This window comes from Dermacentor silvarum, chromosome 3 (genome assembly GCF_013339745.2).
Source record: "Dermacentor silvarum isolate Dsil-2018 chromosome 3, BIME_Dsil_1.4, whole genome shotgun sequence".
NCBI lineage: Eukaryota > Metazoa > Arthropoda > Arachnida > Ixodida > Ixodidae > Dermacentor > Dermacentor silvarum.
In genome coordinates this window covers 43,974,876-43,999,181 of record NC_051156.1, presented here as the reverse complement: position 1 = coordinate 43,999,181, position 24,306 = coordinate 43,974,876, and the positions used below count along the sequence as shown (strand labels likewise).

General features: G+C 47.7%; 1 protein-coding gene across 1 annotated transcript in view; it reads left to right on the top strand.

Moving 5' to 3' along the window:
* LOC119445413 (fatty acid synthase) overlaps positions 1-24,306 on the top strand; it is a 244,931-nt gene that overhangs the window by 72,058 nt on the left and 148,567 nt on the right. Inside the window, exons 8-9 of the mRNA XM_037709704.2 lie at positions 1,376-1,759; positions 2,539-2,728. Coding sequence (XP_037565632.1) covers positions 1,376-1,759; positions 2,539-2,728 — 574 coding nt within the window. The remainder of the gene's footprint in view (positions 1-1,375; positions 1,760-2,538; positions 2,729-24,306) is intronic.

Here is a 24,306-nt window from a genome sequence, read left to right as displayed (position 1 = left end):
CATGTATTTATTTTCGCATGATAAACCTTCTTGCGTGACAGCAAAACGTTATCGAGCCGTTTAGGCACGCATACGACATCGCTCTGCCAACTCTCCCTTGTTCAGGATCCGTTTTAGCGGCATTCTCATCCTTCCGTTGCACGCGCCGCGATTTTCGACCAGCTACCGCAAGCTAAGTAAGGCGAAGCGGACCAATCGGAGAAGCCGGCGCCACCCTCTCCATGCGGTTATCTATTGTCACTGTGCTGTCTCGGCCACATCGAAACCCTCTCCAATACAGCGTGCTCCTCGCTTCTTGTCAGCCAATTAGATAAGAAAAACCGCCGAGTGTAGACATTGTTATTGGTTTTGAAAGCGAACAAAAGTGACCTCCTATAAAAGAGAGTATTTGATTGGGTTGTTGAGACAACGCGGCGGGTTACCGCCTGATGCTTGCGTCGGTGGTCACGTAAATTTGACGTCAGGAGTTTGGAATCAAAACAGTTTGGAATCACTTTACGTTATAGCGTCCAATGAGCGTTATACAAAAATAGGAGGGCAGAAAAAGGCACCCTTGTTTCCACTTTTGTCCCTTTTCCGCGTAGGTCTCTTCAATTTTGTTTTGTTTAAATGCATAGCGCGCGCATTTTCACGGCGCTGTATTCCTAATTTAGCTGAACATGAGCAATTCATAAAAAAAAGTGGTAGGTTCGTCCAAAAGTCGTGCACCGCCATACTATTACTGGACAGCCATACGAAGTAAGGTTAGTAGGTTCATCGGCGGAATAAACTTTTAAACGTAAGCTCACTAAATAAATTAACAAGCACAGTGCCGCGCGGGCCCCCCTTTCCTCCCTTGCGCAGGGCAGATTGAGCCGACGATCGCCCTCGCACGCTTATACTCGCAACAAGGGCGACGTCACAAGTGCGCTCGCAGTGACCATATAATTGCTATCGCAATAAAAGCAATCATCGTGGTAGGAAACGCTTCCCTAGCATTTCGAAAACGCTGTGCACCCAAGTACTTCCTCGCCCACGGAGCCATGGGGACATTCCGGAACGAGTCTATCTCCTCTGAGTATATTTTTTTCTCGTTAGGGATCGGAGCAAATCATGGCGTGGCTAAGGCATTCCTGCCATTGCTGAACATTAGTTTAGAGAACGCTCCCCTACTTTCGATGCCGCCGACGCCGCAGTTGTACTCGCAAGGTCCCTCATGCCACGTGGCGCTCTCTGCAACGCCAGTATTTTCAATGGTGGCACTCGTCCACAATACGGTCTATAGAACTGAGATCGGCAATCAGCATAACAAATTTGCTAGAATGTAAAGTTATTTCATGCCAACGGGACAATTTTTATTCCTCGTATTTATAATTTTTGTTTCTATTAATTACAGCGAACTATGGACCGGGTGGGTGCCGAGGGACCCTACCCGGATTCCGCGTACGCTCTGATAAACCTTGTTGGCCAACCAAGTGTAACGCAGTTTCCATTACGAGGCTACCTCTTGGTCCCCGTGGATGGTTCCGGAAAAGAAGTCATCAAAGCCGCGGCTGAAGCTCAGTCGACGAAGCGGCCCCTGTGGTTTGTTTTCTCTGGAGTTGGATGTCAGTGGAAAGGCATGGCACAGCAGATGATGCATTTTGACTTGTTTGCACGCTCCATCCAGAAGTCGCACGCGCTCCTCAGGCAATTTGGCATTGACCTCATAGACCTGGTAACTTTCGACAACGAGGATAAGGCCGTGGCATCCCTCTGCGGATGTATTGCAGCTATTCAGGTTTGTTTGGCCTGGAATTTTTATTTCCAATATGATTCAAATGATGTACAAGTTCTCATAAGAAATGCCCTAAATTGCAGAAACGAAGTCTGGGCGCTTTCTTGACGAAATAGTAAACGTCAATGCTCGGTACATGCTCTTTTACACTTTAAACAAATAAAACCTTTGCGCACCTAGCTGGATTCGTGTCCCTTGACTGGCAGCCGCATTAAGAATTATGAGCCACAAAAGCATGAACAGGATTGATGAGCTACAGTGGTGTTTATCCGAGAAAGTTGCGACTAGAAACCCTCTGTAGGGGGACGTATGTTCAGGAATTAAATATTAAAGAAAAGGGAAACGTGGTTACATGCCCAAGTTATTGCATGACACATCCACATAGTGTGACCCAGTCATCTAAATGCAAAAACAAAGAGAGAGTAACGCTTTTGACGCCTTCGAAGTGAATGGCGGTAGGGATGAATAGCGCTAAATTTATGACAGTCTGATGCGAATGGCCATCCGGTAATATCTAAGAATAACTAGCTCGCGAAGATTCCGTAAACTGTAGGAAGTTTTATTATTAGTATAATTATCGTAAATATAATCTAATATTAACCTGGTAGCTTGGGAGACAGCCATACGGACGTCTGTTTTCTTGTGCCATACGAAAGCGCTGGCGTAATTCTCGATCATTCTTTAGAGAGAAGCAAGGCCACACAGGCATTTGCTCATTGCAATTTATTGGCTTGAGGATAAAGATAAGGTTTAATGGGATTGCATTCTTCTCTTGTGTACAGGTGGCACTCGTGGATGTGCTGTTCGCTTTGGGAATTAGGCCAGACGGCATGGTGGGCCACTCGCTAGGAGAGATCGGCTGCAGCTATGCCGACGGATGCCTCACAGCCGAGCAGACCATACTGTCGGCCTACTGGCGAGGCCACTGCGTCGACATGGGCAACCTGCCTAGAGGGGCTATGGCCGCCGTCGGTAAGTGCATCATTACTGTTCTGTACACAGGCGGCTAAATCAGTTTTCTTTATAATTTAACAACCTCCTTCTCGATGCCCGAAGTTGCCAATGCGGGCTATGGTAAATATGCCACAGGAGGCGTTGCACAGCGTGGGTGCTTCTTTAAAGCAAATGGAGAATTTATTACTGTGCCTGAGATATAAATGTCAATCCCTATACCCAAGAAATATAAACGTGCGTCTATAAATTTTTACGCGCCACAAAGCAATGAGAACAGAAAAACCGCTACTTGTCGTCACCGCATGCTTCTAATCAACTTCTCAATTTCATGCTGCCACTTCACGCGCAATCGTCGCGCCGACATATATACGAACTGCGGCTTCTTCTACTATTGAAACTCTTGACAATTGTTCTCAATTCTGCGAAACTTCTTTGAAATTTATTTATAGAATCCGCCATGTCATCGACTCGGACGCCGGTGCTCCTTCATTGAGGCGATTGCTCTATGGTCGTGCCATTTATATATGCGTTGGATGAGAGCGGGAAAGTCGGGTGCCCAAACATGAGTTTACTGCCATTTAGAGTATATGCGTGAACTTTTCGGAGCTGAGAGAGAGGCCCTATACATTATGTTAGTGATGTCAAACAGTGTCATCGTTAGGAGGCGAGGGGGGGGGGAGGACAGCGCTCAGGAAGGTGCAGCGGTGTAGCCAAAGGGGAGATGGTGAAATCTCACGGATTAATTAACAGCGAAACTGTTTGGGCCAGCCGTAATCTGTGGTTCGTGTCAAGAAACTATCACCATCAGCAATGGGACCGCGTACCCCCGGTCCCAAGGCGAGCCTCGTAACCACTAGGCTATAGGCGTACAGCCACGCTTGCAAAGCATGCCTTTATGCGAACCATATGATTGCGCTCGAGCATCGTCGTCTGGCACGTTCGCACGTGCTCGTGCCAATGCTCTGCGAGGTGAAGAAGAGGTTTTGCGTGCTATGTTCGGGAGGGAGATATAGAAAATGATAGCGAGAGAGAGAGAAATACGCATTCATGGAGCAGGTCTGCTGGAACGCGTTGTCGGCATTGCAATGCGGTGGAACGCGTTGTCGGCATTGGAACGCGGTGTCGGTGTTGCAAGCTGCGCTATGCAACCCGCAGTGACGGCCGTAAGCGCGAGAAAGAGAGAGAGAGACACGCTTTCACGGAGAGGGTCTGCTGGAACGCGTTGTCGGCACTGCAACGCGGTGTCGGCGTTGCAAGCTGCGCTAAGCACCGCGCAGTGATGGCCGTAAGTCCAAGATGCGCGAAAAGACACTATCATCATCATGAATAATAAGATAAAAAGTACGCCCGCACTTCCGGAAAATGCTGGGCTACGATCACCCAGCTTCGCTGTTTCAAGCCTTGCGCGGCCGAGTCCAAGGTTAGACGTTTTTTGTCAAAGAATCGAAAAGGCTCCATGCGCATTTCGCTGAGAGGAGCAGTGGCAGTATGCGCAGACTGCTGAAAAGAAAGGATGGACATTGGACATAAGCAAGTTTAGAGATTGGCCCGATACGAAAGAAGTGTCACAGGCCTGCGCGGCACACGCAGCACAATCACAGTGTAAACTGATGGAGCTGCTTAAGAGTAGCCATTTCGGCACCACGCACAACAGGGTCTTCGCGGCAAAGTCGCTTCGCCTCGTTTTGACGAGAGAGATCTCAACTGTCCACCCGGCGTCGACGGCGAGTTGCGGTTTGTAATGCTCTCTGCACAGCAGTCTGCTGAGCCCAATGATGCTTGGTTGTGTAGCCGCACACGTGGCTCTACTATTCGCTTCTTCAGCAGCGGTTCGTACCTTGCGAGGAGACGCCATAACGCGTACCGAAGAGGTGCCGAGAATACTTGGCGCACATCTCACATCGGGACCACGTTTTATAGCGCGCCTCCTCTGAATCACATCTCGTCGTCTGCGCCTGTGCATGCGGCTTTTGCAGGCGCCTTAACTAGATGGCGCCACCATACTGGCGGAGGTTCGGGTCGTCTGCGCCTGCGCGCCTGCCCAGGGCGCGTTTATAGGGCCTTTTTCTGACGCTTATAGCAAACGTTTGCGTGGCTCAGTGGTAGTATCCGACTCCCACGCAGCGGGCCTGGGTTCGATCCCGGCGGAGACCGGGTACTTTTTTCCGCATTTCGGCCGATAGCGGTAACGCGGCGGCGGTGGCGGCGGCCAACAACGCGAACCGAAACGGCTATTAGAATGAGCCCATAACAGCTTACGCTGTAAAATTGTCAGCCCTTCCACTGGGGTGGAAATGGATGACAGGCGAAGCTGTAGTATGGTGGGAATTACGTATTTCCAAATATGACTATTAAGATGTGATGGTGTAATTGGTTATTTGGCCTATAAAAGAATGAGAAATACATATGATCTGGTGTGTGTGTGTGTGTGTAATAACTTTTTATTTACAAAAGTCCTGAGGCTCGACTATTTCAAGTCGAGGCGGGCCGCTCCCACGATGGCACCGTTAGGCCCAGCCCTTCAGCGATATCGTGGGCCCTCTGGACGACCTATTACAGCTGATCTTGAAAAGATGAACTCTCTAGCATCTTCTTCCAATGGAGTCATTCTTCAGGGTTGGTGAAAGTCGCAGGGCATCCCGCGAGATGTGTCTGATCCCAATGATGCCATTACACGCATGACAATCTTTCTTGACCTCTCTTTCTGGATACATTTTATCAAGGTGGTACGGCGTGGGATAAGTTCCTGTTTGTAATAGTCTCATTGAAACTGCCTGAGCCCTGTTCAGCTTTGAATGTGGCAATGGAAATTGTCTGCGTCCTAGATAGTAGTGTTTAGTAATCTCGTTATATGTTAATAAATGATCTCTAAGTTCCCCGGCCTGGTGGTGGACGGCTCGGTTCTGACTGTCACGGCTAGCTAGTCCTCGTGCCAAGTCATGAGTAACCTCATTGAGGTTAGCCCGGGTCTCGTCCACTTCTCCCATATGCGCAGGAAACCATTAGATTTCAGTTGTCATACTCATAGTGTTTTCAATAAGTTTAGCTGCAACCGCGGCCACGTAGCCTTTATCGAAACCCTTTATAGCAGCTTTGGAATCGCTGTAAATAAAAGTCCATTTATTGTTCCCGATGGCTAGAGCAATTGCCACTTGCTCCGCCACCATGGAACTTTTGGTAAATACAGTGATGGCATCTTGCACCTTCCCTTGAATGTTTGCTACTACGGCAGTATATGCTTCTTTCCCTGTCACCCAGGCAGCATCTACGAAAGCCGCCTGTTGATTCTGCTGTTGTATCTCCCGCAAGAGTGCTTTAGCTCTTGCCTTTCTCCTTTTGATATTGTGCTCTGGATGCATGTTTCTAGGGAGTCGGGTGGTTCTAATCAGATCCCTAATCTCAGCTCGCAACTCCACTTCATCCTCCAGTGGGCGCCTTGACCTATTTAGCTCTGCCCTTATTGCCTGTACTATATTCCTGCCGGCTCGTGTTTTTGCCAATCTTTCCTGTTACGCAAGCTGCTGAGCCTCCGCAATTTCCTCTATTGTGTTGTGCACCCCTAGACTCATCAATCTCTCGATTGCAGTGTTAATCGGTATTCCTAGGGTATTTATTTATTTATTTATAGTACCCTCAGGGCTTACAATGAAGCATTACAGAGGGGAGGGGCTAAAGATACAGATAATTATACAAAAAGGAGAAAGGAAAACAAGAATAATAATCAGATGACAGCGCACGGTATAATGTATAAATAACGCAAGTAGGAGCGACACAATAAGCATATTATTATGGTAACAAAAAATTAATTATACAAAGGAAAACAGAAAACTTCGGTAATATAGATAAACTATAAATGCGTGGTATATAGGTCAAGTTAGAGTGAGGCAATAAACAGAGAATGATAGAAATAAATCATTATACAAAACATACTGTTTGTAGACTAGACAGATAAGAAAAATAGAAATAACTTATAAACAATACTGATCAGGAGAAAACGGAACTGATTCGCTATACATTCACATCAAGTCATACTAGATAACGTTAGTGAGTGCTTTACGGAAGTCATCGGTGTTAGTTATATAGACTAGTGGATCCGGTAGGTGATTCCATTCCTGGCATGATTTCGGAAGAAATGAATTACCATGGGTAGACGTCTTGTGGAATGGGATGTTCACCTTATGACGATGGTCCAAGCGTGCAGAGGTAAAAGAGGCTGGTTCGATAAAGCGTGACTTGAGTGTGGGAATTAAATGGTATATTTTATGGAACAGACAAAGGCGAGCGATTTTTCTGCGTTTAGAAAGGAGAGATATGTTTAGGGCAAGTTTCATGCTGTTACGCTTGCTGTGCGCTGGTAATTGTTAAGAATAAAACGAACCGACCGATTCTGCACAGCTTCTAAGCTGTTAATTAATGTTAATTGATGAGGGTCCCATACAGATGATGCATACTCTAGGTTAGGCCGAATATAGGTGACATATAACTGTTTTTTTAGGGGAGAGGATGTGAGTGCAAAATTTCGTTTTATATAGCCCAGCATACGGTTAGCTTTTGATGTAATGTGTTTGATATGTCGTTTCCATGAGAGATTATTTGTGATGTGCACTCCGAGGTATTTATAAAACGATACTGCTTCGAGTGGGATGATGTTAAGATGGTAGTTAGAAAAAGATACTTTGCTACGTGAGATTCTCATGAATTTACATTTTGAGGTGTTAAGATTCATGTGCCAGCGGGAGCACCAGGTTGTAACGTTATCAAGGTCTGATTGTAATGTAACCATATCAGAATCATTAGTTATTTTTCGGTAAATTACGCAATCGTCGGCAAATAAACAAACAGAACTAGTGATTTCATTAGGCAGGTCGTTAATATAAATGAGGAAGAGTAAAGGCGCCAATACTGAGCCTTGAGGTACACCCGATTCTACTGGTACCTCTGGTGAGTCATTGTCATTGATGGTTACATATTGGGTACGACTAGAAAGAAAGCTGCAAATCCATTTGAATATTAATGGGTCAATATTTAGAAGGCTTAGCTTATAGATAAGTAACTGGTGATTAACTTTATCAAAGACTTTAGAAAAGTCTAAAAAAATACAGTCCGTCGCAAAACCCGAGTCCAAGAAAGCATGCAAGTCGTTAGTGAATGTTATCAGTTGTGTTTCACAAGAAAAAGATTTCCTGAACACGTGTTGATAGGGGTTAAAAAAATTGTTTGATTCAAGAAAGTTTACAAGGTGAGTGAAAATGATGTGCTCAAAAATTTTGCAAGGTACCGAAGTTAACGAGATGGGTCTGTAATTCAAAGGATGATGTGGGTTTCCCGATTTAAAAAGCGGGGTCACCTTACCAGTTTTCCAGTCAATGGGTAGGGCACTGTCGTTAAGTGATCTAGTAAAAATAAAGGTAAGTATGATGGAGCTGTATTCTGCAGTGTTTTGGAGAAACTTAGAATTAATACCATCAATACCACATGATGATGACCGCTTTATCTTGAAAATTCTGGCTCGGATACCTGCTGGGTCTAGAGTAACGGGATCCATCGCCAGAAAGTTAACGGATGTAAAAGGGGGATAGTCACTTATATTAGCTGTGCAGAATGATTGGGCAAATGTGTTGTTTAGTACAGAAGCGCAAAGATGATTCGGAACTTGATCCCCTGAATCGTTTACGAGACTTATAGTGCTGTCTTTAGTACATTTCATGATGTTCCAGAAGCGTTTTGGGTTAGTTTTTATCAGAGACGGTAGGGTTGAGTTAAAGAAGTTAAATTTGGACGTGTTTAAAGCGCTTGTATAGGCTTTGGCAGCGGATGTATGTGCCAACCATCTATCAGCGTTTAATGACCTTTTAGCGGAACGAAAAAGTCTGCATTTTTTGTTGGATAATCTTTTCAGATGGTTATTGTACCAAGGGGCGTTAGAAGATTGATGAATGATTCTAAGTGGAATATAGTTGTTGATGAGATGCATTACTGTAGTTTTAAAAGACAACCACATTTCTTGAACTGTTAGCTCTACACGTGTCCCAAGGAAGTAGTCAAGAAAGGCTGATAGCTCAGAGTTTATGGCGTTAAAGTTAGCTTTCTTGTAGTCCCTAATATATTTGGTGCGTTTCTTTACTTTTGTAGGGGGGATGGAAATTGTAAAGTGTAAGATGTCATGGTCGCTTAGGCCAGGCACGTGGGTCACTGGTGAAACATTATCGGCATGAGTGGCTAGAATCAAATCAAGCAAGGAACTTGTAGTTGGTGAAACACGGGTTGGTTTGATAACGAGCTGTGTAAGGTTAAAATCTGCGCAAACGTTAAGAAATTCGGTAGCCTCTGTGGATGCCGGATTAGAAAAGGGGCAGGGACGCGACCAGTCAATAGTTGGGAAATTAAAGTCTCCAAAAAGAAACATAGGTGAACCAGGAAATCGAACAGATATTTCGCTTAGGGTGTCATGAATTTTGTCTGCAAAATCACAATCGAGATTAGGTGGACGATAACAGACCCCTATGATTATTTTTTTGAAACCAATACATAGACAACACCACAGTAATTCCAAATTAGTAGTCACACTCAAAAGGAACGATTCGAAACTAGAGTTAATAGCAATTAAAACACCACCGCCTATCCTATCGGCGCGGTCTAGCCGATACACAGTAAATTTCTTGTTGCACTGAAAGAGCTCGCCTGACTCTATTTTGTCGGAGAGCCAGGTTTCCGTCAGTACGACAATATCAGCTCCAGTATCGTTAATTAAACTGTTCAGACTGTCTCTTTTAGGAAAAACACTCCGAATGTTAGTTAAGATTATGGATGTTGTTGCCGATGGGCCTCCACCCCTCGCGTGTACCTATTTATTTCCCGCATAGACATGTCCAGAACGCGTTGCTCCTGGGGACATAGCGACAGCATTGCTCGTTTGTCTGCCAGTATTCACTTCAATAACGGAATTTTCGTCGGTATTAAACATGTAGCACTTTCCTTCCGAAAATAGTCTTTTGTAGCTTAATTTGAAGTTAGTGTTCAGGCCTCTACCGAATTCTAAAAGTTTCTTCCGGGCGTGACGTGTGGCTTCGCAAAAGTCTTCGCTTACGCTGATACCAGTTCCCGCGAAAGCAGACCGTTTGGAAAACACCGTCTCTTTTGTCTTGAATGTGGCGAACTTCACTACTAGAGGCCTATTTTTGCCGCTGGCAAATTTCCCGATTCTGTGTGCACGCTCTATGTTATCTAGTGGCAAACTTATACCTAGTTTGTCTAAGGCGATGGAGATAATTGTTTCTTCGCACTGACGCGCATTCTCAGACGGGCCATCGGGTATCCCGAAGAAAATAAGATTTTCTCGTCGTGATCTGTCTTCAGCGTCGTCAAGTCGCCCACGAAGCGTTGCGGTTTCTCGCTGCACACGTTTTATATTTTGACACGTGTCACTCATTTCTTGCTGCAACGTCTCAAACCCAACACTGACATTCTAGAGCTTGCAGTCGTTCATTGATATCAGTGATGCTGAGTGTGATGGACTGCTGTGAAAGTTTAAATTCTTCTATCGCCTGTGACATACTGGATTGGTTTGTTTCAATGCGAATACAGCGCGCGTTTGTTTCTTTTACAGTTTTAAGCAGTTCGGCCATAACGTTATCGTCGGGACCAGGGTTTTGTTCTATGTCACCACTCAACAACAAGAGTAAGTTGCAAAAAGGACCACACACTGCTTCTGGGCATGGAAGCACAATTATAAAGCGGTCTTCAGACCTGAAACATTTAGTAGGCAGCATAGAAAAATGACCGACCTGCACAAATAGGAAGATACGGTGTGAGACTGTCATCCTGCCTGTGCTTGCATGCCCACTGGTGACGACACGGGAGATGACGGCTTTTATGCTTGGCGATATCTGTGTTGACGTCACTCTGCCTAGGTGGCGGTGCTGGCAGTGTCCGGGAAGGGCGTCAGGCGCGCTCCAAGTGGCAAAGCAAGGGTGTTCACCGATAGGTGGGTGCGATTGCGTCCCGTTGACGCGCCCGGGAAATGTGTTCGTCGAAGAGGTGCTGCTGAGGACACCGACGGAGGCTGCAGGATTCCTACCGCAACCCGTGAACATGGCCAAAAACTGCACAAATAGGAAGATACGGTGTGAGACTGTCATCCTGCCTGTGCTTCCATGCCCACAGGTGACGACACGGGAGATGACGGCTTTTATGCTTGGCGATATCTGTGTTGACGTCACTCTGCCTAGGTGGCGGTGCTGGCAGTGTCCGGGAAGGGCGTCAGGCGCGCTCCAAGTGGCAAAGCAAGGGTGTTCACCGATAGGTGGGTGCGATTGCGTCCCGTTGACGCGCCCGGGAAATGTGTTCGTCGAAGAGGTGCTGCTGAGGACACCGACGGAGGCTGCAGGATTCCTACCGCAACCCGTGAACATGGCCAAAAACTGCACAAATAGGAAGATACGGTGTGAGACTGTCATCCTACCTGTGCTTCCATGCCCACTGTAGCTTTAATCAGCTTCCTAATCATCGTGTTAAGTTTGTTAAGTTCTACCTGCGTCCATTTTAATAATCCAGCAACATAGGTGAAATGACATAGAGCAAAAGCATGAACTAGCCTCAAAGCACTGTCTTCCCCCAGGCCTCTGTGTCTATTGGTAATTCTCCTTAGTAGCCTAATTACTTCATCGGTTTTATTTGAGATATGCTGTATTGTTCTATAGTTCGCATTATTCGCTTCTATGTAGAATCCAAGAACTTTGATTCCTTTGACTAGCCTGATTTTAGTTCCTTCGTGAGTGTGTAAGTTCACTCTGGGCTCGTCTGTCGGGATGTATGATCTGGTGGTTTTCATTTATTTAGTGACCACAGGCACCATGGCATTATGGCCGCGACGGTACACCGCCATAGGGTGTACGGCAAAGGTTGGTACGTTCTTCATAAACACGCCAACAACGCCGCGCGCGTTCGGTGCGTACTAAGGAGCCTACATGCAAGCGCTGTTTGCATGTAGGCTCCCTAGTGCGAACGCGGGCAAAACGCCACCGCCGTCTACAATAGTTCTGCGCTTTGTTTGTGTGACCGCACAGAACCGCTGTCAAAACGCTGGCGTGTACGTGAGGGAGCGGCTACACGCCGTTGTCGACACTTTTACGGGAGAGCCGGGCGAGAGCCTAGAGAGAGTCCGCGGCACAGGCGGCCGAGGCCGGCAGGGCTGCGCGCATGCGATGCAGTGGGAGACCGGGAACGCACACTCACAGACTAGGGTGCTTCGATGCCCTTCTCGCCCACCACTCCCATTCGACTGGGAAGTCGCGTTTGCTCTCCGCCGTGCGTTCGCTCCCCATGAAAGCGCGTGTCCCTCGCTCTGGCGCGCTTTCACTCACATACAGCATAGAGCCAATGAGAGTTTTTTTTTTTTTTGATTACCGGACGCGACCTTTGAAGAGTGAGCCCTTAACAGCTTCGGTGTAAAAGTTAGAGAGGCACTTATGTCCCCTCACGTTCATTGACTATGAAAGTATTCTGTACGTGTCGGCTATATTGACGTCCATACTATTCTAACGTCCATTTCACGTGACAATGTCACATTACGTCAGGTTGCTGATAATGTAGAAAATGTAGATTATCACTGATGCGCCGTCCTTTGATGCCGTATGATTGATGGTTCCCGATGACATTTTTGAGGGTAAAGTCAAGCCGTCTAGCAACAATTTTAGCTGGAATTTGTAATCGGTCGTTAAAAGACTAATGGGGCGGAAATCGCTCACTGTCGGCACTTGTCTTTGCTTCTTCGGCAGTAAGACAGTAAGACCTTGTCGCATAGATGGTGGCAGCAATCCTCGTTTCGCAATATGATTATACACTTCGCGTAGTAATGGCATAATTGCGATGAAAATTTCTTGTAAAAATCAGTGCTGAGACCATCAACTCCCGGCGATTTCCTTGGTTTTAATTTACGAATAGCCCATGCTATTTCACTCTCTGACATGCACTCATCCGTTTGCTGTTCTTTAACGTTGAGGCATATTTTTGCAATAGTTCACGGTCACATGTGTTACATCCATATTCGAAGAGGTCCTTGTATTCTTCAGTAAAAGCAGACTCGATGTCGCTTTTTGATGCAAGAATGCTGTCGCCGCGGCGCTTTCTAGTGCTTCCATTCTGTTTTTGCTGCGCCGCTGTCTTTCTTTTGTCTTGAAAACATTTAGCCGTTCCTCATCTCTTAGCTGCGATTCCGTCCTAGACCGGATACTAGCACCTGTGTACTCGTTCTCCGAGATTGATAGCAGCTGTCCTTTGCACTCTTTCATATCTTCTGTAAAGGTACCCTGGTGACAGTTTCTTGCTTCGATTAGATTTTCCAGAGTTCGCATCAAGCTGAGCTTTTCGCTCTTCTTTAGAGCTGCTTTTTCCTGACCTTTCGTAAGTAGAAGCATCTTACATTATTATTTCAAATCTTCCCACATTATGGCATCTACGTGTCCTACATTCGTTTTTTCCTTGATTAGATTCCTAATGCTGTCGCATATCCCTTTGTCATCCAGCAAACCCTCATTCAGGTTCAACAACTGCCATTCCTTGCGCCTCCTTGTTGTTCTTTCCTTTTCTTCAAATATGGTTGTGACAAATGCCTGATGTGAAAATGCGACGAGCTTCACCTTATAACGCACGCTGTACGATGATGGATCGCTATATCATCATCATCATCATCATCAGCCTATATTTATGTCCACTGCAGGACGAAGGCCTCTCCCTGCGATCTCCAATTACCCCTGTCTTGCGCTAGCGTATTCCAACTTGCGCATGCGAATTTCCTAACCTCATCATCCCACCTGACTTTCTGCCGTCCTCGACTGCGCTTCCCTTCTCTTGGTATCCATTCTGTAACCCTAATGGTCCACCGGTTATCCATCCTACGCATTACATGGCCTGCCCAGCTCCATTTCTTCCGCTTAATGTCAACTAGAATATCGTCTACCCCCGTTTGTTCTCTGATCCACACCGCTCTCTTCCTGTCTCTTAACGTTAGTCCTAAGATTTTTCGTTCCATTGCTCTTTGTGCGGTCCTTAACTTGTTCTCGATCTTCTTTGTTAACCTCCAAGTTTCTGCCCCGTATGTTAGCACTGGTAGAATGCAATGATTGTATACTTTTCTTTTCAACGACAGTGGTAAGCTCCCAGTCAGGATTTGGCAATGCCTGCCGTATGCACTCCAACCTAATTTTATTCTTCTGTAAATTTCTTTCTCATGATCAGGGTCCCCTGCGAGTAATTGACCTAGATAAACATATTCCTTTACAGATTCTAGAGGCTGACTGGCGATCCTGAATTCTTGTTCCCTTGCCAGGCTATTGAACATTATCTTTGTCTTCTGCATATTCATCTTCAACCCAATTCTTGCACTTTCTCGATGAAGGTCCTCAATCATTTGTTGTAATTCCTCTGCATTGTTTCTCAATAGGACAATGTCATCTGCAAACCGAAGGTTGCTGAGATATTCGCCATCGATCCTCACTCCTAATCTTTCCCAGTCTAACAGCTTAAATACTTCTTCTAAGCATGCAGTGAATAGCATTGGAGAGATTGTGTCTCCTTGCCTGACCCCTTTCTTGATAGGTATCTTTCTACTTTTCCTGTGGAGAACCAAGGTAGCTGTGGAATCCTTGTAGATATTTGCCAAGATATTCACGTATGCCTCCTCCACTCATTGATTACGCAATGCCTCTATGACTGCTGATATCTCTACTGAATCGAATGCCTTTTCATAATCTATGAAAGCCATATAGAGAGGTTGATTGTACTCCGCAGATTTCTCGATTACCTGATTGATGGCATGGATATGGTCCATCGTAGAATATCCCTTCCTGGATCGCTATATATGGACACCTAATGCCGATCTAGCCTTGAGTGACAGTCGCCTTCCCAATGTGTAAAACCGTCATTATTTCCTAGCGCAAGTTCGGTAACATCCTGCAAGTCATAGTCGCGCAAAAGCTTTCGGAGCTCTAGTAGGCTAGTGTCTGGAAGTAGCTTTTTTGAACAATCGGAAGCACGTAAAACACAATTGAAGTCTCCGGCAAATATGGTACTGCACGGTGAGTCATGATACTGCCTCAGGCCTGAAAATAATTCTTTTCGCAGCGATGCGTGATTCGGAGCATGAATCGAAATGAGCTTGTATAGTTCATTCCGGTAAACGTAAACCAAATTCCCACTGCATATACGGCCATTTCGGTCCTTGTCCCATTCGGGGTATACTAGTACCGCTGATTCTTTCTTTACCAAAATGGCCGTCCCTCCACTGTATCCACAGCCAGGTAAAAAATGAAACGAGTAATGGTTGCGACCGAAGTGGTTCATCTCTTCCAAATGCACACTAGATGAAAGTTTAGTCTCCTGAATAAATGCAATGTCAATGTTTTCTTGTAAAGGTATCTATAGATTTAGAAACAATTGCTTCCTCCTGCGTGCGACCAAGCTCACGCAGTTAAAGGTTGCTAGGTTTAAGTAAGTCATATTGAAAAAAAAAAAGCTATCGTTGCTCCGGCCACGGTCGCTCGATAAAAAAAGAAAAAAAGAGGTGCGGCGTGCTGTGTCGCGTCGCCGTCAATGGGCGAGCGGGTATCGATTAAGTTGACAGTTGCGGCCGCTGTTTTTGGTGAGGGCGCCACTGCTACGGTACGCAAGATAGACGCCGGTTCGTGCTACAATGTGGTTGCCGCAGGATTTATGAGTGTTGGTGTGCTTTGTCCTGCACATTCTCGTGTGTTTGTTTTTTTCGTGTGATCGTGTGTGTGAGCAGCTTGCCTCATGTTTCTTGTGCTTGAGTGGGGTTCTGTGGTGTGCGCGTGTGTGACAGACGGTTTTTTCTAGCGGTGTGATGCCGCGAAGCTGTTGTGTGCCGCCGTGCAACTCGAACGCAAGAAGAGTCGCTACTGTGAAGTACCACGAATTCCCCTGCGATCTACAGTGTCGGGAAGCGTGGCTGAAGAATATTTCTCGCCAAGGGCCGCCAGGGAAAGGAAGCAAGTGGGAACCGAGCGACAGGTCGCTGGTATGTTCATTATATTTTACTGAGAATCCCTATAAAAAGAACACGAAGATTAGGCTTTTGGTTCCGACTGCAGTACCGACTGTGTTTCCCGGTTATCAGCCGTACATGCAAAAAAAAGAACGCACAGCCCAGGAAACTCAGCCGAGACGCGCTCGCCCACTGGCGGCGACGCGACGCAGCAGGCCGCACCTTTTTTCATGTGAAAAAGTTACACCATCTTCCCGTAGGGGAACCCTGAGTAGTATGCGAAGCAGCCATGGGGTCGACTCAAGGTAGTTTTATCAGCTGTATAAACTTGGACATGCAGCAGCACCAGCAAAGCGCAGAACTGTTGAAGCCGTCGGCGTTTTGCCCGCGTTCAGACCGAACGCGCGCGGCGTTGGTGACTGTTGCCGGTGCCTCTGGGGCGCCTGCCGTCGCTCCTCTAACCTAAGCTGCTTCGCATTATCGCGCGCGGAGCTTCCCGTCCCAACATGGGAGCGGCCTGCAGTCTTGCCCCTATAAAAAAGTTGTCGCAGTTTCACCTGAAAGGTGAAGCATCAATTGCGATAGCAAATTTGAAGAGAGCTATACGGAGTAATGATAGCAGCTTTATCAGCTGTATAAACTTGGACATGCAGCAGCACCGGCAACACGCAGAACTGTTGTCGACGCCGTCGGCGTTTTCCCCGCGTTCGCTCAAAATGCGTGCGGCGTTGGTGACTGTTGCCGGAGCCTCTGATATAAATAGGCACTTGGTGCCGCAGCTAAACGTCGCCTCCCTTCCCTCCCCCTCCCCCCCACGGCCTTTCGTGCGTCGGAAGAAGGCACGTTTGCTCTACATATATGGTGATTGTAGAGGAGGAAAGAGACGCCTACTTCTGCAGCCCTTAAGGGAGCACAGAGCAGAACGCGCGATTGTTCTCCGCCGTGCGTTCACTCCCCGTGAACGCGCGCGTCCCTCGCGCCCTTTCACTCGCACATACCGCGTTCGGCGCGCGGCGACGATTTCATCTCCATTGACGTCATACGGAACCTCACGGCGACGGCGACGGCAGAAATCTGCTTTTGAGTGTCCATATAATTGCTATCGCAATAAAACGCGGTGAAGATTCTTCCGGGCCTCAATAAATTGTGCTACCTACCTACCTAGCGGCCATGAAACTACCAGCGCAGAGAGAATATTGAAACGTGCGAGCGGAATTCGGTTGAAGGGAAGAAGGAAGCTGGGCTGGATCGGGTGCGGCGCCGTGGTATGTTCTCGCTGAGCGATACCTTCGCATTCATCATCTTGTAAATAAACGAGATCCATCGTCTTGAAGTCATCTTGAAGAAACACGTAAATCCACTCCCGATTATTCGTAATAGAGCACTTTTCATTTCAGATGAGTCGAGTGGGCAGCCTTCATGGAGAGCATTGAGGCTCACTCTACAAAAGATTGGCACTCCGAGGGCAGACATTTCACATATGTGGGGTAATCGGCACTTCTAATGAGGACTTCAATATTCAACCTGTAATGTGCAACTATAAAACGCGTTATTTACGGCATGATTAGAGTTACTGTCGCGCGTGCAAACGCAGCTGTCGAAACGCTTCTCCGTGAACGGCTGTACCAGAGAAGTGGCGGTAGAGTGGGCGCGAGGAGAACTACGACCGAGACGCCGTTTCGGCGCCACGCAGCGGGCCGCACCTTTTTTTTTATCCAGCGGCCGTGTCTCTGCGGTCCTCCCTGACGTGCCTTGATCCTCGTCTGAACAAAGCACTGGTATCCTCTGAGCCGTAGTGCTTGCGTCCTCTTGCTCTGACTCCAGGGATAAGTACGCCTCTGGCGTTCCCGCGTCCGTCGGAAGGTCCATGGCTTCAGACGCTGCTGGCGTCTTGCGGCGTTCTGCTCCCAGGTCCACATAGTCCGTTTACATCGCAGGGACCACGTCTTCAGACGCCACTGGTGTCTCCGGGCGTTCTGGTTCTGCTTCTGGGTGGACACTTCAGCCGCCTTGGGCGAAACCACTGGCACTGGAGGGCACGCAGCTTCAAACACTCCGCTGCACTCTGGTTCCGGCTCCCCCGAAGTTTTATCTGTTATTAGAGACACAGCAGGCGAAACTGCTGCCGCATCCTTCACTGGAGAATCGACGTTCTCAGTTCCTTTTTTTTGTGGCTGCTGTTTCAGGTCTAGGCACCCATGAGGAAAGGTTAATGTTACGAGGCTGCAATGTTTCTACAGCTTCCTCTTCGTCCATGAGTGCCTCTGCATCGTCGTTGTTGCCATCTTCCCGTGTCATGGTCGCGTATGTTTTGCTGCAGTCGTCGGCTTCATGGCCAAACTTGCGGCATTCAGAACACCGCGGAATACGACAAGCCGTTCTTATATGGCCCGATCTCTTGCATCTTAGACACAGAGGTGGTCTTCCAGGTACAATTACAAGAGTATTGCTGCCCTGTTTACGAATCTGATGCGGGAGCATTTCGACAGTAAATCCGTGTTTCAGTTTCAATATCACCGACCTTGATGAGGTTCGGGCTCCCTTGAATTTCCCGGTCAGCCACGTCTCCCTGCTCACTTTCTGAATTTTTCCAAACGGTTCCAGTGCTTTTCGTATGGCATCGTCGCTGATATAAGGAAGCCAATGAAGTTTGACTCTCACCTGACTGTCGTTGAGATCGATGACAAAGCATCTTTTACCTTTGATGCGCAGTTCCCTTGCTTCAACGAGCACCTGTTTCACGGCCATTGAATGTGTCGTCAATGCCCAGACATGATTCCTCTGGTAGGCACCTATCGACACCACACCCTTGACTACTTGTAGTCACTCACATTCTACCTCGAAGTCGTTCATTCGATATGGCCTGGCAGACACATTACAACGCAAAAAGACAGTGTTCAATGACACGTTTCCAGTTGGCAGTTGGGGCAGAATAGCCTTGTAGTCTTCAGCAGAAACAGTAGAACCGCGGCCTGCGGCCGCTGACACGGCTCGAAGAGAGAATGTGAGCCCAGCGTACGACGCGCGCGAGAGCCGACGAAGGATTGACTAGGCTATACAGCCACGCTTGCAGAACATGCATTTATGCGAGCCATATGATTGCGTTCGAGCGTTTTCGTCCTTGTCCACATCTGGGGCGTTCGCACGCTCGTGCTCTGCGAGGTGAAGAAGAGGTTTTGCGCTTTTAGGGGCGAAGCTCCTTAGGGTGTGGGTCTGTCCCTCCTCTGTAGTAGTAGTCGTCGTAGTAGGTAGCCACGTCTACTTTTATGAGAAAAAAAATTCCGAGAGTTGTGGCCGTAGCGGAATCGAACCAGGGACCCCTCGCTTCTGAACGCGTGGCGCTAACCACTACGCCACGAAGCGCACATGGATAGACGCACCCCGATGGCAATAAATACCCAACATTAACGAAAGACTGCGCGTTTCTAACGCGTTTGTGCTAGCGCGTTACGGCCCGTGCAAGAAGCTGGTGTAAGACGCTGTGGGCCTCCGCCTTACCCCCGTATTCATAAACGCTGATGGCGTCGGCAAACGCGGTGCACGTTCCGGCATGTGTAAACGGCTGCGTAAGACGCTGTGGCCTCTTCCCCTTAGAGTACTGCACGTTTCTAACGCGTTTGTGCTAGCGTCCCCTTAAGCGGGAGATGGTGCAATTATAATGAAGGGCGCTGTTATAAAATAGGAATGACGTCACATATGGCGCGTGTCATTGGTGGAAGTCAATCGTTCGATTTAGTGCGGCGAGACTGGGCGAATTACACGGAAGATTCACGGTTTACCGATGATTCCCTCCGGAGCTTCGCCCACTCATCATCATTCACCCCGTGGATATGCGGTGTTTTTTTGCTCGGGAGAGAGATAAAGAAAATGAGAGTGAGAGAGAGGGTCTGCTGGAACGCGTTGTCGGTATTGCAACGCGGTGGAACGCGGTGTCCGTGTTGCAAGCTGCGCTATGCAACACGCAGTGACGGCCGTAAGTCCGAGATGCGCGAAAAGAAATTATCATCATCATTAGTAATAGGTTGAAAAGTTCGCGCGCACTTCCGGAATATGCAGGGCTACGACCGCCCAGCTTCGCTGTTTAAAGCGTTGCGCGGCCGAGTGCAAGGTTATTTGAATAACATCGTCCAGCTCTACCACCTCCAAACGATTGCGACTTCAGTGGGCGCATTTTACACCGTGTCATTCGAACAGGAGTGGCGCCGAACTCTGCATTTTGCGAAGGGCGAACAGCGAATCCAGGGAGCAGCATGCTCGGTGACCCTTTTCTTTATTCCCTCACAGTCTGCACCAGCGAGGAGCGTTGCTAAGGCAACACCGACACGTGACGGCAGCTGCACAGGACTGAAGCTGCATCACGCGATCATAACCAACGTTACTAGATTACCTCAAATCTAGTAACGGTGATCATAACCTTCACTCTCCGCAGTTTTGGACAGGGGCCGTCTAAATTTTCATGTCGCGGATGTCAAGTGAAACTTTGTTTCAATTGCTGCTGCAAGAAATTGAATTATGAAATAGAGATGAGAATGTACACTAACGCTTAAGGAATAATTTCAGACAGAACGCAATTTTGGTCCGATAATCCCGTACCGTAACTGACGGCGCATGCCATATGTTCAAGTTATATGTTCATGTAGGATGTATAAAGTGTTTTAAATGCGAAGCATTTAAAACACTTTATACATCCTACATGAAATATACAACATAAACACAGTCATAAAAGCCTAATAGAGCGATAACGAAGGAAAGAACAAGAAAGAAATAAGAGACACGGACCCAGAACATGAAAGTTGAAATGGTAATTATCCTAAATATTTTTATTGCGGTAGCAATTATATGGACACTCAAAAGCAATTTCTGCCGTCAGCGTCGCCGTCGCCGTGAGGTTCCGTATGACGTCATTTGGAGAAGAAATCGTCGCCGCGCGCCGAACGCTGTATGTACGAGTGAAAGGGCGCGAGGGGCGCGTCTTTCACTGGGAGTGAACGCACGGCGGAGAACAAACGCGCGTTCTGCGCCGTGCTCGCTTAAGGGCTGCAGAAGTAGGCGTCTCTTTTCTCCTTTACAATCACCATATATGTAGAGCAAACGCGCCTTCTTCCGACGCGCGAGAGGCCGTGGGGGAGGGGGAGGGAAGGGAGGCGACGTTTAGCTGCGGCACGAAGTGCCTATTTATATCAAAGGCTTTGGCAACAGTCACCAACGCCGCACGCATTTTGAGCGAACGCGGGCAAAACGCCGATGGCGTCGACAACAGTTCTGCGTGTTGCCGATGCTGCTGCATGCCCAAGTTTATACAGCTGATAAAGCTAATATCATTACTCCGTATAGCTCTCTACAAGTTTGCTATCGCAATTGATGCTTCGCCTTTCAGGCGAAACTGCGACAACTTTTTACAGCGAAGCTGTTAAGGGCTCACCTTTCGAACAGCCAGCGGAAAGTAACGATTTTGGGGACTAAGTGTGTCCACAACGCAGCACTCCGCGAGACCACTGCCGATGTGGTATGTTCATGCTTCGCTGGTTTCCTGCATCGCCTGAGGACTTGGCATTTCAGTCTGTGAACCAATTCACACATCAGTAAAATAACGCATTTTGGTAAACCCTTCTCGGCACATTTCCCAATAAAGTGTTTTAAATGCTTCGCATTTAAAACACTTTATACATCCTACATGAAATATACAACATAAACACAGTCATAAAAGCCTAATAGAGCGATAACGAAGGAAAGAACAAGAAAGAAATAAGAGACACGGACCCAGAACATGAAAGTTGAAATGGTAATTATCCTAAATATTTTTATTGCGATAGCAATTATATGGACACTCAAAAGCAATTTCTGCCGTCAGCGTCGCCGTCGCCGTGAGGTTCCGTATGACGTCATTTGGAGAAGAAATCGTCGCCGCGCGCCGAACGCTGTATGTACGAGTGAAAGGGCGCGAGGGGCGCGTCTTTCACTGGGAGTGAACGCACGGCGGAGAACAAACGCGCGTTCTGCGCCGTGCTCGCTTAAGGGCTGCAGAAGTAGGCGTCTCTTTTCTCCTTTACAATCACCATATATGTAGAGCAAACGCGCCTTCTTCCGACGCGCGAGAGGCCGTGGGGGAGGGGGAGGGAAGGGAGGCGACGTTTAGCTGCGGCACGAAGTGCCTATTTATATCAAAGGCTTTGGCAACAGTCACCAACGCCGCACGCATTTTGAGCGAACGCGGGCAAAACGCCGATGGCGTCGACAACAGTTCTGCGTGTTGCCGATGCTGCTGCATGCCCAAGTTTATACAGCTGATAAAGCTAATATCATTACTCCGTATAGCTCTCTACAAGTTTGCTATCGCAATTGATGCTTCGCCTTTCAGGCGAAACTGCGACAACTTTTTACAGCGAAGCTGTTAAGGGCTCACCTTTCGAGCGCCGCGTCCGGCAATTGACAGTTTTAGCAGAGCATTCACAGTCCGCTCCGCTCAGATCGGCTTATCCTAAAGGCTCTGTTATACTACGACGAGCACAACGCGCGCGCCTGCCGGCGTTCGTTTCGTCGCGTCACGTCCGCGACACCACGCCAGGCGCAAATCCGCTTGGCGTTTTCACGAGGGCGCTCCCGACGGTCTGGCGTGGAGAGTATGTGTCAGTGTTGAATGTTCGGTCTGGACTGTGAGCTTGCCTTGCGCTTGCATTGCGGAGTGGTAGCTTTCCTTCGATGTTTCCGTTTATTATTGCGATAGCAATTATATGGACACTCAAAAGCAGATTTCTGCCGTCGGCGTCGCCGTCGCCGTGAGGTTCCGTATGACGTCATTTGGAGAAGAAATCGTCGCCGCGCGCCGAACGCTGTATGTGCGAGTGAAAGGGCGCGAGGGGCGCGTCTTTCACGGGGAGTGAACGCACGGCGGAGAACAAACGCGCGTTCTGCGCCGTGCTCGCTTAAGGGCTGCAGAAGTAGGCGTCTCTGTTCTCCTTTACAATCACCATGTATGTAGAGCAAACGCGCCTTCTTCCGACAAGCGAGAGGCCGTGGGGGAGGGAAGGGAGGCGACGTTTAGCTGCGGCACGCAGTGCCTATTTATATCAGAGGCTCCGGCAACAGTCACCAACGCCGCACGCATTTTGAGCGAACGCGGGCAAAACGCCGATGGCGTCGACAACAGTTCTGCGTGTTGCCGATGCTGCTGCATGTCCAAGTTTATACAGCTGATAAAGCTAATATCATTACTCCGTATAGCTCTCTACAAGTTTGCTATCGCAATTGATGCTTCGCCTTTCAGGTGAAACTGCGACAACTTTTTTTTTGTCACGAATGACTTACGCTCGTAAATAATGGCATATATACCCATCAAAAGGCTACAGGCCAGCACTGTGCAGTTTATGGGTGCACAAACAGCCAGCGGAAAGTAACGATTTTGGGGACTAAGTGTGTCCACAACGCAGCACTCCGCGAGACCACTGCCGATGTGGTATGTTCATGCTTCGCTGGTTTCCTGCATCGCCTGAGGACTTGGCATTTCAGTCTGTGAACCAATTCACACATCAGTAAAATAACGCATTTTGGTAAACCCTTCTCGGCACATTTCCCAATAGGTTGCGAGAATTGCCAGCTCTTCGATGCAATATTTTCTCGTATGTAGTGACAGAGGCTACATTTGTTAATTATTCCTTCAAACTCGACTACATTCCAGTGCCTAATACCCCCCATTAGGCACTGGAATGTAGTCGAGTCACACGGCACACTTTTGATCGTGATCGAGCCCGATCTGGGTCGAATTTCTTGGTCGCGATTTGCTTCGTTGCTCAAATTGCGGAAGGGAGCCAATCGCGGTCGAACATTCCGATCCAGATCGGTCTCGATCGCTATCAAAAGTGGCCGTGTGACACCGGTATAAGACAAATTGGAGCACTCTGCGAGAGAACTAGTCGGTAAATACACTTCGCAACGATCTGGAAAAATCGTGTCCTATGGAAGATGTATGCAGACCCTTTGTCCACCAAAACATCGTCTCTGCGTTCACACGCACCCTACGCGGCCTTGCCGATAAAGGTAATTAACTTCAACAGTGTGGTGCTGCATCGATCTCATCCATCTTTGAGCGTTGTCTATGTGCTTGGGCAGCAAGAGAATGCAAAAACGAACGTGTCAACCTCATCAGTGCGGTCTAGCGCCAGTGTTAGAGTTCGGGAACCGTAATGCGCTAACTGTGCGTGGCGTAGAAATGCGCTAAATGAGCCCACGCAAGTAAGAACGTAAAAAAACGGTATTCGCATGGGTACGCGGACAATAGCATCATGCTTGAAAGAATAACAGTAACGAAAAAAAAAATTCGCACAGTCGATCAAGTGAAATACTTACGTGCGTGCAGGGACTGCTTCGCTGACCACTAAGCGCTTTTCACTCACGGTCAGTAGTGGTTTACAGTCATATGCATACGTATTTATTCGACAATCGTTAAGACTCGACATTACTTTATTATGAACATAGCACAGTGAGACGGTGCAAGGGAAACAAGAGAAAGAGCAGAGATGGCCCTAACGCTGCAATATTATTGGCTTATTTCGCTTCAGAGATAGCGCACACGAACAATTCTTGCCGTACGCGATATCTT